This window comes from Lipotes vexillifer, unplaced genomic scaffold (genome assembly GCF_000442215.2).
Source record: "Lipotes vexillifer unplaced genomic scaffold, Lipotes_vexillifer_v1.1 scaffold216, whole genome shotgun sequence".
Lineage (NCBI taxonomy): Eukaryota > Metazoa > Chordata > Mammalia > Artiodactyla > Lipotidae > Lipotes > Lipotes vexillifer.
Genome location: NW_006779100.1, coordinates 2,201,706 through 2,215,822, shown reverse-complemented (window position 1 = coordinate 2,215,822; position 14,117 = coordinate 2,201,706). Strand labels below are relative to the sequence as shown.

Below are 14,117 nucleotides of genomic sequence, written 5' to 3'. Positions count from 1 at the left end.
TCCAAGGCCTCTGTCCTCACGGTCCTTGACGGGCATGCTCTGGGTGGGCTGCGTGCATACAGGTCTTCGACGCGCGGAGCTGTTCCACGGCCCAGGAGATGTTCGAGCACATCTGCAGACACCTGCGTTATGCCACCAACAACGGCAACATCAGGTGGGTGTGCTTTTCCCAAGGCTATGAGGCTACGTTGGGGCCCGCCCTGTCCCCAAGTCTTAGCCAAGAGATGCAGATGAGTTTAGGGGAGGCATCTGGGCTCCAGGAGAGACCAGGGAGAAAGAAAGGAGGAAGACTCGTCTTCTTCAGGGAGCCCTCGCAGTGAGCCGGCCTCCGTGAGCTTAGTGCCTCGTCAGTGGCCCATTTCCTTGGTTTCTTTCTGACTTGTAGCCATTTGGAGGTGATGGGGGGGATCCTTAAGAAGCAACTTCTCTATTCTTCGAGGTTAAGGCTCCCCACTTTGTAGAGGAGATGAGAAGTTGTTTTTACAGCCAATGTGGTGATTTTCTTAGAGGTGGGGGAGTGGCTGCCCATCAGTACCACTCCTGCCTTACCTTCCCCTCCCCCTAGCCAAGGAGGTCAAGGTCAACTCATTCGGTCATTCATTCATTTTTCTGTTCAGCAAACACTCAGTGCCCCCCTGATGAGGACCCAACACAGGGCTAGGCATGGGGGTGGGAAGTGACTAGGACCCTAAGACGAGGCTCCAGCCCACTATGAACCTATGCCTTGCACTAGACAAGCATCCAACTAACTCAATGGCAAAGAGAACTATGGTGCAGCTAGGGAAAGGGTTGGGCAGCTAACCGCGCCTGAGGGGTGGGGAGGGTTCCCTGGAGGACGTGGTCCCTGGGCTGGTCTGGAAGGTAGGAGCTGCAGGGAGATGAAGGAAGGAGAGGCTATGTCAGGAAAAGGACGGGTTACACAGAGGCCAGCGAGAGCTTGGCATGTCTCAGCTGCAGGGATTTGGTTCAGTTAGCTTGGGTGCAGAGGGCTGGGGAGTGGGAAGATAGGAGGGGGCAGGGGACCTGTTGGGGATGGCTGGAAGCACCCACCGAAGCTGGGTGGTAAACAGCACTGTCCTCACCTTGGGGAAGGTCGGCCATCACCGTGTTCCCCCAGCGGAGCGACGGGAAACATGACTTCCGGGTCTGGAACGCCCAGCTCATCCGGTATGCCGGCTACCAGATGCCTGATGGCACCATCAGAGGGGACCCTGCCAGCGTGGAGCTCACCCAGGTACTAGATCCGGCTTTGGTGGGTGAGAGTGGAGCCCAGAGGGGTCAAGGGACTTGGATCTCCAGACTCACTTGGCCTGTCTTGTTTTCAGCTGTGCATCGACCTGGGCTGGAAGCCCAAGTACGGCCGCTTCGATGTGGTGCCTCTGGTCCTGCAGGCTGATGGCCGCGACCCTGAGCTCTTCGAAATCCCTCCCGACCTTGTGTTTGAGGTGCCCATGGAACATCCCAAGTAAGCAGGCTGTGGGTGCCGGGGGTGTGAGTTCACATGCCTGCCCCCTCCTTTCCTAAGTGAGACGTCAGACCTCAGGACCCTCCCTGCACCTCCCCCAAAGCCCAGCCAGCAGCAGGTGATACCCAGAAGGGCCGACTTTCAAGGTCTGCCTTGTCGCCCTTGTACAGCAACTCTGCACTTGCATGTCGGGCCTCAGACTTATAATGAGATGCTGATGGTGACAGGAAAGCAATGGCTTAGACAGACCAGGCTCTAGCAGCTTGGGAAGAAGTGACCTCAGGAAAGGAATCCTTGAAAGGCTCTGAGATTCTCACCCTGTGCAGCCCAGGCCTCTCTGACCTTCCTGCCAACTCTCTTAGCCATCCCTCTCCTGACTGATGACAGTACTTCTAGAGCTCATCTGGCTCAGCCCCTCCTCCAGGCAGCTCTAATAATTACAAAAATACCTGCATACATTGACACTCACTATGTAGCCGGCATTAGGCTGGGCTCTTCTTTTTGTCCCTTGAATATACGGAACTTACTCCTACCTCAGGGCCTTTGCACTTACTCTTCCCTCTGCCTGACATGCCCTTTCTCCAGAATTTTGCAGACTTCATTTCTTCTTGTCAATGAGGTATTTCCTGAATGTTACCCGTTCTGAGAAGCCTCTTCTGAACACCCAGTCTAGAGTAGGCACCCTCACCCTCCATCTGACACATCACCTTGTCTTTATTTTCCTATTTATTTATTTGTTTACCTACTTATAGTCTGTAAGGTCCTTGAGAATTAGGGATCTTGTCTTTCTTGTTCGGCAATATAGCCCCAACACGTAGCAGGGTGCCTGACTCATAGTAAGTGCTCAATTATAAATATTTCTGGAATGAATGAATACACAAATAAAGGATACTGTTATTTTCACAATAATCCCATGAGTTTGATGCTCTTATCTCTATTTTGTTGGTGGGGATGCTAGGGCTCAGAGAGGCTAAATAATATCCCAAGATTACACAGCTAATAATCCGTAAGGCAGAACTTGAACCCAGGCTTTCTGACACTGGATTCCTTACGTGCTGTGTTATGTTGGGTTCTCAGCATTTAGCACAGGGCCTGTCATATACTTGATGCTTAATATGTTTGCGTGCATGAACTCGTGAATGAACGTATAATTAGCGAATGACACGTGGTGCATCGATTCACCTCTCCAGGTGGGATGAACTTAGAGATCAGCACTTGGAAAGGAGTTTTCTTGGTGCACTCTTTCTCTGAAGCTTTTTTTTGGGGGGAATGTGTGTGGGCCAAAGTGAAGGCCCCATTGCCACCAGCTCTGCCTCCCTACCAGGTATGAGTGGTTCCGGGAGCTGGAGCTGAAGTGGTATGCCCTGCCGGCCGTAGCCAACATGCTGCTCGAGGTGGGTGGCCTTGAGTTCCCAGGGTGCCCCTTCAATGGCTGGTATATGGGCACGGAGATCGGAGTCCGGGACTTCTGTGACGTCCAACGCTACAACATCCTGGAGGTAACGAAGACCGTCCAGCTGGGCCGGCTGGAGGTGCGGGCCTGCATCTGGGATCCAAGAGACTGACTCACCCCCATTTCTCTGCCTTTGCAGGAAGTGGGCAGGAGGATGGGCCTGGAAACACACAAGGTGGCCTCACTCTGGAAAGACCGGGCTGTCATTGAGATCAATGTCGCTGTGCTCCACAGTTTCCAGGCATGTCTGGTGTTTGCGGGTCTGAAGCCTTTCTGGTTAGAAGGTCATCTGGTCCAGCCACCCATGTCATGCTTGATTTTCCCCTTACGGCATTGCTTATTTATTCACGCATCAAACAATGTTGAACACCCTGTTTGTGCCAGGCACAGTGCTAGGTGCTGGGGATAGAGAGACAAGCCCTCTCAAGTCTGCTAGTGTAAACTTGAATGCTTCTAGCAACAGGCAACTCCTTACCTCCCAAGGCTGGTCAATCCCTGCGCTTGAGCACTGAATCCTGTCTTCTCTCAATTTTCAAGGACTTTACTCCCGAAAATCCTCCCCGCCCTCTTCCCCGTAACATTGATACCTCCTTGTCCACTGGATCATTCCCATTAATGATCAGTAAGCTGTAATGATTCCCATCTCAAAGAGATAAATGGCTAGCTAACCAAATACTCCCCCTACCCAGCTACTACCTTGTTTCTCTGCTTCCCTTTTACGGCAAAACCACTGAAAGACCTCATTACACGTCCTCATCCCCCAGCCGCTCCAGTCAGGCTTTTATCCTCCACAGCTCTGCTAGTCACACTGGAATTCTGGCTGTTGTTCAAACTCACCAAGATGCTTCCCCCCCTAAGGGCCTTTGCACTTGCTTTTTCCTCTGCCTAGAACACTCTTGCCACAAATCATCCTGTGACCGGCTCCTTCCCTTCATCCAGGTCTCAACTGTCACCTCTTCGGAGTAGCCCTCCCTGAGGACACCATAAACAAAGGCATCCTCACCCACCTCCATCCTGTCTTTCTTATTCCTTTAACCTTTTCTTTCTTTTCCTTCATAATCCTGATTAGCTCCTGACATTACGGAGTCCATCTACTTCTTTCTTTGTTTCCCCCATTAGAATGTAAGCTCCATGGGGCAGGGACCTTGTCTCTCTTGTTCACTGCTCTACCCCTGGAGCCTGGAAGAGTGTCTGGCACATGGCAGATGCTAAAAAAATATATGTATTGGATGAATGAATGAGAGGCCACGTCCACCTGAGCAGTTGTTGTTCTTGCTTCCCTATCTGAGCAATGGCAGCCACCAAACACAGCAGGTTGACTCCTGTGTGGGACTGAGCCCTCCGGTCCATCTGCTGCTCTCATATAAACACTCCCCTTCCTTTGGGGAAGGAGCCATGGACGTGTGAAGCTATTACTTTAGAAGCTGGGACCACGTCCACAAAGTTGGCAGATGCCCTGGAGGCCAACTAGGGCCAACTAGGGCATCTAGGCCAGGCCAAGAGTGTGAGTGGTGAACAAAATAGACAGAAACCCTGGCCTTGTGGAATGTAGTGGGAGCTGATATTAAACGCCCAGTAAGTACATATTATCACACACTGTTCCCCAGAGCTTGTCACGCTGTAGGCATGTCAATCTTGTGCCTGATTTTGGGGAGTGGGGGGGAACGGGGCAGCTCCGAGACAGGACAGGAAGAGCCTCCTGGGGCTGACCCAGCTCGGGAAGGCCCCACTGGCTGTGGATCACACATCCTGACTCCTGCAGGCTCCCAGCATCAGCTCTGATATTGGCAGGATGCAGATATGTCCCAGGAAACTGCTGACCCTCAACTGTCTCCTGACCATTGCTGACCACGTCCCTCCACTGCTTGAGAGTCTCCAGGACTTCCTCATGACCCTCCTTCAGGGTCAGCTTCAAAAGACTTGGCCTCATTTCCTCATCTGTAAAATGGAGAAAATAATGGTACCTCCCTCACTAGGTTACTGTAAGAATTAAATGAAAATGAATGCAAAATATTTAGCTGCACTGCTTGACCCATAGTGATCACTCAAAAAACATTAGTTTTGTTGTTATTATTATTTATTACTGTTACAACCATTCTCACAGCTCTCATCATCAGCTCCGGAGCCTAAAACTGGTCTGGCACCCAGTAGTTGCGGTGTGTGTATGTATAGAATTTCAGAAGGCATGGCTGATCCTACGGGAGCCTACTGGCTCCTCTCCTGCCTCCTGGCCTTGACTCATGCAGTGTCCTCCTCCGAGACTGCCCGTCTGCTGCCTAACTGGCACCCATCTCTGAAAACTCACTTCCTCTTAGGAACTGTCTCTAAAATCCCCCATCTCTCCTCTGGGCCCCTGTATGAGCTAAGCCCGCCCTCGGCCCTCCGTCAGCACCTGCGCTCTCCTTCGTCGTAGCTTCTATCAGACCCTGTGAAATGGCTGACGTCCTTCTGCCTCCCCCAGTTAGAGTATGATCCAATGCAGAGAAGGGGCCACGTCTCTCACCTCTGTATGCAGTACCTGGTAGATAGAAATAATAATAGCGGCTAACATTCATTGAGCATGTTTTATGCTTTACTTGTATTATTTTATATATATATTTTTTTTTGGGGGGGGGGGGGGGTGGGGTGGGGTGGGTACGCGAGCCTCTCACTGTTGTGGCCTTTCCTGTTGCGGAGCACAGGCTCCGGACGCGCAGGCTCAGCAGCCATGGCTCACGGGCCCAGCCGCTCAGGTGGCATGCGGGATCTTCCCGGACCGGGGCACGAACCCGCGTCCCCTGCATCGGCAGGCAGACTCTCAACCGCTGCGCCACCAGGGTAGCCCTTTACTTGTATTATTTTATATATATATTTTTTTGGGGGGGGGGGGGGGTGGGGTGGGTACGCGAGCCTCTCACTGTTGTGGCCTTTCCTGTTGCGGAGCACAGGCTCCGGACGCGCAGGCTCAGCAGCCATGGCTCACGGGCCCAGCCGCTCAGGTGGCATGCGGGATCTTCCCGGACCGGGGCACGAACCCGCGTCCCCTGCATCGGCAGGCAGACTCTCAACCGCTGCGCCACCAGGGTAGCCCTTTACTTGTATTATTTTATTGCATTCTTTCAACAACGTCATGATGTAGGAACTATTACCATCCCCATTTTACAGATGAGGAAACTGAGGTTAAGGAACATGGCTAATAAGAGGCCAAGGTTTGAACCACTCCATGAAACCAATGTCTCTTGACTACATGAGTTGCTCCAGACGATGTGGCTGCCCTTGTTGGATCATTCCAGGAAGGCTCAGACCCCTTGGCTTCTAATTTTAGGATGTGGGACATTGTGGTGATTTGTCTTCCATGCACTGTGGTTCCCCCCAGTGCTTCAGTCCTCTTCCAAAGAATCTAGTTCCTCCTTGGCTGAGACAGCCACATCCTTGGGAAGGTGACTCCTGGAACTCTTTAGCAACAAGTGACAAAAAGCCACTGTGGTTTGATTCATCAGCATCCAGAGAGCAATTTGTGGGAGTTCAGGGAGACTTGTGGGCCTGGGAAGCTGGACACTGCCCCCAGAGGGCCAAGCGGGGGCAGCGTGTGGCCTGTGGGCTGACCATGGCTATGGTGACTGCTTGGGTTCCTCAGAGGCTCTGAAAATACTTTGCATTTGGGTATTTATTTTCAGCAGCGAGAAGGGGGCCAGAGGGGATTGTGGTCCCATTTTACAGATTGCCAGGCCCTTCCATAGTCCATCTGGGAGGCCTGCAGCCAACCGACCGCTCTCCTCAACTCCCCTTCTTGCCTCCTTCTGATTTAGAAGCATAATGTGACCATCATGGACCACCACTCAGCTGCAGAGTCCTTCATGAGGTACATGCAGAATGAGTACCGGTCCCGAGGGGGCTGCCCAGCTGACTGGATTTGGCTGGTCCCCCCAATTTCTGGAAGCATCACCCCCATGTTCCACCAGGAGATGTTAAATTATGTCCTGTCCCCTTTCTACTACTACCAGGTAAGAGAGGGGCCTTCCTCTCCTTGTCTTGGGAGCTCGGGGTTGGAGAGAGTGTGTGTGTCTGCATATGTGTGCGTGAGTGTACACATGTGTGCTTGCGTGTGTGTTTGCATGTGCCTGTGCACATGTGTGCTCACTAATGCAGGATATACAAGGAAGGATCAGGGACACAGAGGCATATTTTTAATGCTTTTCAGGCTTCACTCAAGGATGCTTTTGTCCATTTCTACAGAAGTGAGACTGAAGGAAATACCTTTTATGGTACCTTTAGTAGCCCGTTGCTCTGATGGAGTTTAAGCTCCTGAGGGCGACCACCATTGTGCCCGCCTGCTCGGGAGGGCTATAGACAGTCACAAGGCACAATGGTGAAGAGCTTGGCTCCCAGGTCAGATACATCTGGGGGTGATTCTCCTACTTCCTAGCTGTGTGATCTTGGGTGGGTCATTTCACCCATCTAAGCCCTGATTTTCTCACCTCTAAAAGGATGGTCATCAACTCCACGATGGAGGAGGTTGTGTGGATCACATGAGCTGGTGTACGTAACAGCTCAGCCCAGTGTCCAACCCAGAGTGCACTCAGGAACCGTTACCCAGTGAAATGACCTCATTTTTTGTCAAAAAGCTCTTTGGTTAGATTTGGGGAAGAGCTTCCTTACTCTAAAAGTGATAAGTAGTGTGACTGACTGCCTGGGATAGTTCGTGCCTGTGGTCATAGCACCTTCGTCTACTCTCAGAGGTATCCCAGGGCAGACTATGCATTATATACAATCTGTATAGCCTTCCTAGTGATCAGACACCAAAAGGAAAGAGATGTGCAGCCTCTTCCTTCCAGGGGGACACTAATGAGTGACAGTCAACCGTTCGTGTGCAGGTTCTGTGCCGGATGTGAGCTACAACTTGGAGAGAGACAAACAGATGCGGCCCTTCCCTGTGGGGCTTTCAGTGAAAGGGTGGGGACAGGGCCTGCTCAACCCCCCAACTCACAAAGGGCATGAAGGGCCTTCTGTCTCTCCAAGCCCAAGCCAAGCCAGGGCCCACCTTGCCCACATATCTGCACTCTTTTCTGAAGGTGGAGGCCTGGAAAACCCACGTCTGGCAGGATGAGAGGCGGAGACCCCGGAGAAGAGAGATTCGATTCAAAGTCTTGGTCAAGTAAGTGGGAGCAGCCATTGTTGACATCTGAACCTCAGTCCTTCCTTCTAGGCCTTGAAGGGCAGGCAACAATGAGAAAGGGTTTGGAGGGACTTCCCTGGTAGTCCAGTGGTTAGGACTCTGTGCTTCTACTGCAGGGGGCATGGGCTCGATCCCCCGTTGGGGAACTAAGATCCCGCATCCTGCACAGTGTGGCCAAATTAATTAATTAGTTAATTAATTAAAATGTATATTAAAACTATAAAAAAGAGAGAGAGAAAGGGTTTGGCTCCCAGGAATCCAGACACCAATTCCCAGGGCCACCTGCCACCTCTGTCCCAGCCTTCTCTCTCCTCCATTTTCCCAGAGGGGCTGAGTGGTGGGTTGAGTGGGGGAGGGGAGAAGGGCGGTGAGTCAGGGTTGACAGCTGGTGAGAAACCTGGGTTCTTTTTCCTCGATCTGCTGCGCTTTAAATGCTGGGCCCCCGTCTTCCTCTGGAAGGCTGACTCAGCACACAGAGTATGTCTGTCCCCACAGAGCCGTGCTGTTTGCCTCAGTGCTGATGCGTGAGACAATGGCTTCCCGGGTCAGAGCCACGATCCTCTTTGCAACAGAGACAGGAAGATCAGAAACACTGGCCCGGGACCTAGGGGCCTTGTTCAGCTGTGCCTTCAACCCTAAGGTAGCCGACTCAGCCTGTGCACGGAGAGGTCTGGGGCAAGTTAAAATGATTGCTCTGCTCCTGCATGTGCCCGAGCCTTGGGCATGCTGATGTACATTGAAAATCTGTGATAGAAGGAGAGAGGTGTGTCGAGGGATTCCCAAACTTACCTAGTAAGTAAGCTTTTCATAGTGTTCCAGGGAACACAGTCTGAGAAACACATCCTTAAGGATGCTAAGTCTCAATATACATGAGGTGTTCTAGATGGATTTTATCCACATTTACAGAACACCTCCTATACAGGGTGCAGTGCTAAATGTGAAGGGAGCGGAGGATGAATAAGATGCAGAGAAATAAAACAAAACGCCCAAGTGTGACTAATTCCTTCCACCAGTGTTGGATTTGATCCTCCATCACTGAAGGCCTCCTGGGTCAGGTAGGCCTGGGTAGAACCATGAGGCCGTGACACATTTCACCTGAGATTAGCTTCAGGCAAAGCGTTTGGGTCCCCGAGGTGCCAGAGGAGTTGTCATTTTTGTAACCTGCTCATCCCATTTTTGTGGAAAATATGTCCATGCACTCAGAATTCAAGATAGCAATGGAAGTGGTGAGACGTGCTCTGATTTGGGACATGCAGTATTTTGGAAGCAAACCCTCCAGGGCTTGCTGATGTGTTCGTGTGGGAGAATCAAAGAATCGAGGATGCTGTGTTCAAATAGGTTCCGTAGACAGGGATTTGTTAAGTACTCACCTCCTCTGTGCCGGGCACCAGGGGACCGAGATGACGAAGGGGACTCCCGGCCTGAGTAGGATGAGGGGAGCGCTGGGTGTCTGGGGAGGGCACCAGCCTTGGAAGCAAGGGCTGATGTCCACCCTGGGTACCGTGCAGGTTCTCTGCATGGACGAATACAGGCTGAGCCATCTGGAGGAGGAACAGCTACTGCTGGTGGTGACCAGCACGTTCGGGAACGGAGACTCCCCCGGCAACGGAGAGGTGGGTGGACTGAGTCCCAGGGGTCTGGGGTCTGGTAGAGCCCAAGAGGACCAAGGAAAGGATCTGGGGACTCAGCATGTCCCAAGGAGGGTACTCGGGAGTGAGAGCTCAGATCACTCTGGGTCGCCCTAAGGTCAGCCATTGGCCTGCCTCCTTCGTAATTTCCTCTGTATGCGTGAGCTGCCTTTCCTGTGACGTGCTTAATATATTTCAGTAAGTTGACCTTCCTTTTTAAATTCAAAAATTCATGTTTAAAGGAAACTTTCTATCACTCTCACAAATGGAAAGCCAGCAAAGATTGGTCCCAGGTAAATCCAATGAAAGCCAAGCAGTTACAGAATTTTAGCTGGATACTGTTGCCTAACCATGGCTTGCTTTGTTTTTAAAAAAGAGTAATAAGCAAGTATGAGAGAAGAGTTAAGTCTCCATTAGCAGCAGTCTGAGATTTTCTCCCTAGTGTTCGGGACAAAAGAATGAAATAATTGAAACAGGAATAACTATAAAAAATTAAAGAAGAAAAGAATACTTTCTTACCATGTGATTTGACACTATTTGCCACCTAAAGTTATCTTGAGTTCCTGGGAAATCAGGGTTATTTCAGAGAATACGGGACCAGTTGTCACTCTGACAAGAAGAGAGGCTCGTGTCCCATCAGGAGTCCCTCTGGAGATGCCCTGCTATAAGGCAGGCCCCCCTCTGCCAGGGCTGCATGGGTTGGGGATTGGGCTGTCCTCGCCCCCCACCAAAGGTCAGGCCCACATGAGTTGCTAAGGCTGAACTTGTCCCTGAGTCCCAGTCAGGCGGCCCCACCTAAACCAACTTCCCTGCGAGGACCTTGAACTTTCTCCTGCCAGATATGTCCAGTTTTTAAATGAGCCACCGGAAGAAAGGGGAAAGTGGTGCTGTTTTTAATCCTGTCCTGAGAACTCTGTGGTTCTCTCTCTTTCTAGAAACTGAAGAAGTCCCTCTTCATGCTGAAAGAACTCACCAACAAGTTCAGGTAAATCTCTTCCCCACTCCCACAGTCTGGGTTCCAGGGACGGAGCTGGGTGTGTATAAGTGGGAACTTCCTGGGATGTCCAGGCCCAGAGACAGCCTGTCCTCAGAGGTGTTGTGGGTCAAAGCAGGGACACCAAGTCCCATTCACAGTTCTGCAGGCCAGGCATGGGGTTGGTCGTGGGAGTTGGAGACGAGGCTTGGGAACCAGGGAGGACAGGAAGGGGGTGTGCACTGGCGGTCCTTGCCCAGCTTGGGTGTGAGGGTCGGAGGCTGGCCTGTGGGCGGGGTCAGCTCACCCAGGCTCCGTGCGTGTCCTCCTCGGGCAGGTATGCCGTGTTTGGCCTCGGCTCCAGCATGTACCCTCAGTTCTGCGCCTTTGCTCATGACATCGACCAGAAGTTGTCCCAGCTGGGGGCTTCTCAGATCGCCCCAACAGGGGAAGGGGACGAGCTCAGCGGGCAGGAGGAGGCCTTCCGTGGCTGGGCCGTGCAAACCTTCAAGGTCAGTTCACAGCCGGAGCTGCTGCACAGCACCGGGAGGGAGGCTGCGGTGCACTCGTGCCCAGGACACCTGTGCTGGGCATCCTGGGTGGCACGACCCCTGCTGGGTCCTGTAGGTGTGGTCCCGGGTGTGGGCCGGGATCGCAGGCCTGAGGGCTCAAGTCGCTGCTGCTTTCCCACAGCCCCCAGAAGAGCTCCACTTGACACCTCCCTGCCCTCGGGAAGCTGTGGTTTAAGATCTTTCCCCCTCTGATTATCCAGGTCACCTCCTGACATCCTTGTCTTGTTTCAGCGTCCCAGCCACAGAGAACTTGGGGACAGGGATATCCCAGTAGGTCTTTATCACCTGTGGCTTGACCCCACTGACTGAGAGAACTCCCTGAAGCAAAGCGTTTCACCCAGCAGTGGGGCTTATGAGTACCACCTTGAGTGGGTCCGACATGGTTCCCAAGCCCACGTCTCCTCCACACGATTCCACGTCAGGAAAATGGGAGTAATCACACCCGTGTCATAGTGTGGGTATGCGGATAAAACGAGATGCTGTCATTATTAATATTCATAATAATAGCAAAAGCTACTATGTGCTAGGACCAGCCATTTTTTGGGTTCTCATAACAGCCTAACCAGATAAGTGTGCTTAGTAATTACACAAAGCTCTTAGCTCAGTTGCAAGGACTTAAAAAATGGTAGCTGCTGCTGATGACAGGGATGATGATTAACACCAGTCGGCTCCATCTTTGTCTAGGCAGCCTGTGAGACGTTCGATGTCCGAGGCAAACAGCACATTCAGATCCCCAAGCTCTACACTGCCAATGTGACCTGGGACCTGCACCACTACCGGCTCGTGCAAGACTCACAGCCTTTGGACCTCAACAAAGGTACCTGCTTCCCTGCACCACACGGAGCTTGTTTGCCTTTCCTGCCGGGGTGGGTGTCTCTGAGTCCTGAGCCTAGGGTCAAGGAGACCACTAAGACCCTCGGAACAGAGGCAGCTAGTCTAGGGCTACCAGGCATCTCTCTCTTGTTGGGTCCAAGAGCCTGATGGGATGCAAGACTTGAGGGCGTGCTTCGTCTCTGAGAGAGGCGGTTTAGGAGGAAACCCTGGGAGGGCAGTGGAGAGAGAAGGATGCTCCTGTGTGCCAGGCACTGTGCTGGACTCTTTGCCCACTGCTCTAAGTGATCCCCAACACTCTTCCTGTGAGAAAGGGACAGACAGAGAAACTGAAGTTCAGGGAGGTGCAGCAAGTTGCTAGCAGATGGCCAAGTTGGGATCTGGGCCCCAGGCTTCCCGCTTTAATGGCAGCCAGGTATTATGAAGAAGATTTTTCAGAGGCAATTCCAGGCTACAGTCTGGGAACTCTGAGCGGCCCCTCTGGATGCTGTGCTTCTGTGCTTCCTCTTTTCCTATACCAGGACTACAGAGGTCCTACACGTTTCCTCATGCTTAGGATATCCCCAGCTTCAACTACGCACTCCTGTGGATCCCAAGCCATGGGATGTCCTAGAAATTCCCATATTGGGGCATTTGCATTGCATTTCCCAATACCTAGCAGCGGCACAAGCATCCTCTGTCAGACCAAGGGTCTTTATTTGTGATTCAGAAACACAGTGGGGAAAAAAAGAAGGGAAGGAAAACCCCAGCACCACCACAGTGAGACACCCCAGGGTAACGTCTGGGTGTAATTGACTCAGCACGTGGAGGCTGCCCCACCAACACTTAAGAGCCACATTGCCACTTCACTGTCTCTCTGTCCCACAGCCCTCAGCAGTATGCACGCCAAGCATGTGTTCACCATGAGGCTGAAATCGCAGCAGAATCTACAGAGTCCAAAATCCAGGTAGGGCAAAGGAGAGGGCTCCTTGGGTGACGTTCCACAGATTTTATTTTAATCCAAGAAAGACCAGAGCAAGTCAGTCTTAGAAAGGAGAGGAGGGAAGTGTCCACTGGCATTAGCTACGATGCCACTGGTAGGAGCAGCTTGATTGTTAACCCCTTTGGCCACCAGCACCTTCACATTGGGTCTCCATTAACCATGGGCCAGTTTTCTAGCTTGGGAACGAGGCACCTGCTTCACTTCCTGTCCTTTGTGACTTAACTATTTCACCAAAAGGGGAGGGCAAGAAAAACTCAAACTGTTTGGCTTTCTTAAGAACTTTCAGGAAAAGTTTTGGCAGGGAAGGACCTTTCCCCGCCAGGTCAGCCAGCAGTGTGGATTCTCTGTAGGTTTTGTTTTTCTGTGCTGTCCTTACATTCATTAGCAAAAGTGGGCTGTGTTCTAATAAGAACCAGATTTGCTCTAGACACTAGGAAAGGTTTGTCTCAATGCCCACATACCTCCTAGTGCGATGCTTTCTTTAGGCGGAGTCTGTGGTCAAGCTCTTGAGGGCTTGGGAGGGCTGCATGGGAGGATTACTGTCCACCCTCTCCCCACAGAGAAGCCACAGGCTGGGTCAGCCCCGGGCCCTCTTGAGCACCCCATCCTCGGAATGCCGGCAACCCGTGTTCATGGAACCGGGCAGGAAAATGAAAATAGGGCACGTTTCCTGGGGAAACTGGCCCACCCATCGGGGAGTGCTGGAGGAAATCCTGGTGGCGTAACAAGAGGCTTCTTTTTCCTTCTGCAGCCGTACCACCCTCCTGGTGGAACTCTCCTGTGAGGGCAGCCAAGGTCCAAGCTACCTGCCGGGAGAACACCTCGGAGTTTTCCCAGGCAACCAGCCAGCCCTGGTCCAAGGCATCCTGGAGCGAGTGGTGGATGGCCCTGCCCCCCACCAACCCATGCGCCTGGAGACCCTCTGCGAGAACGGTGAGCCCTCTGCACAAAAGCCTCAGCTGAGGCCGCCCCCAGCATCCTCCCACCAAGCCCCAGCCCCACTGATGGGCTGGGCCTGGACCTGCACTGCAAACGGGCAGCTAACCCTGTCCTTCCTG

The 14,117-nt window shown here is 52.4% G+C and overlaps 1 protein-coding gene across 3 annotated transcripts in view; it reads left to right on the top strand.

The window, feature by feature from the left end:
* NOS2 (nitric oxide synthase 2) overlaps nucleotides 1-14,117 on the top strand; it is a 39,200-nt gene that overhangs the window by 16,349 nt on the left and 8,734 nt on the right. For all 3 annotated transcript variants that reach the window (XM_007452400.1, XM_007452399.1, XM_007452398.1), the window contains 14 exons: nucleotides 63-154; nucleotides 1,093-1,234; nucleotides 1,326-1,465; nucleotides 2,790-2,964; nucleotides 3,058-3,159; nucleotides 6,707-6,901; nucleotides 7,970-8,052; nucleotides 8,569-8,713; nucleotides 9,582-9,686; nucleotides 10,637-10,686; nucleotides 11,012-11,186; nucleotides 11,931-12,063; nucleotides 12,945-13,023; nucleotides 13,811-13,992. In XM_007452400.1, coding sequence (XP_007452462.1) covers nucleotides 63-154; nucleotides 1,093-1,234; nucleotides 1,326-1,465; nucleotides 2,790-2,964; nucleotides 3,058-3,159; nucleotides 6,707-6,901; nucleotides 7,970-8,052; nucleotides 8,569-8,713; nucleotides 9,582-9,686; nucleotides 10,637-10,686; nucleotides 11,012-11,186; nucleotides 11,931-12,063; nucleotides 12,945-13,023; nucleotides 13,811-13,992 — 1,798 coding nt within the window. The remainder of the gene's footprint in view (nucleotides 1-62; nucleotides 155-1,092; nucleotides 1,235-1,325; nucleotides 1,466-2,789; nucleotides 2,965-3,057; nucleotides 3,160-6,706; nucleotides 6,902-7,969; nucleotides 8,053-8,568; nucleotides 8,714-9,581; nucleotides 9,687-10,636; nucleotides 10,687-11,011; nucleotides 11,187-11,930; nucleotides 12,064-12,944; nucleotides 13,024-13,810; nucleotides 13,993-14,117) is intronic.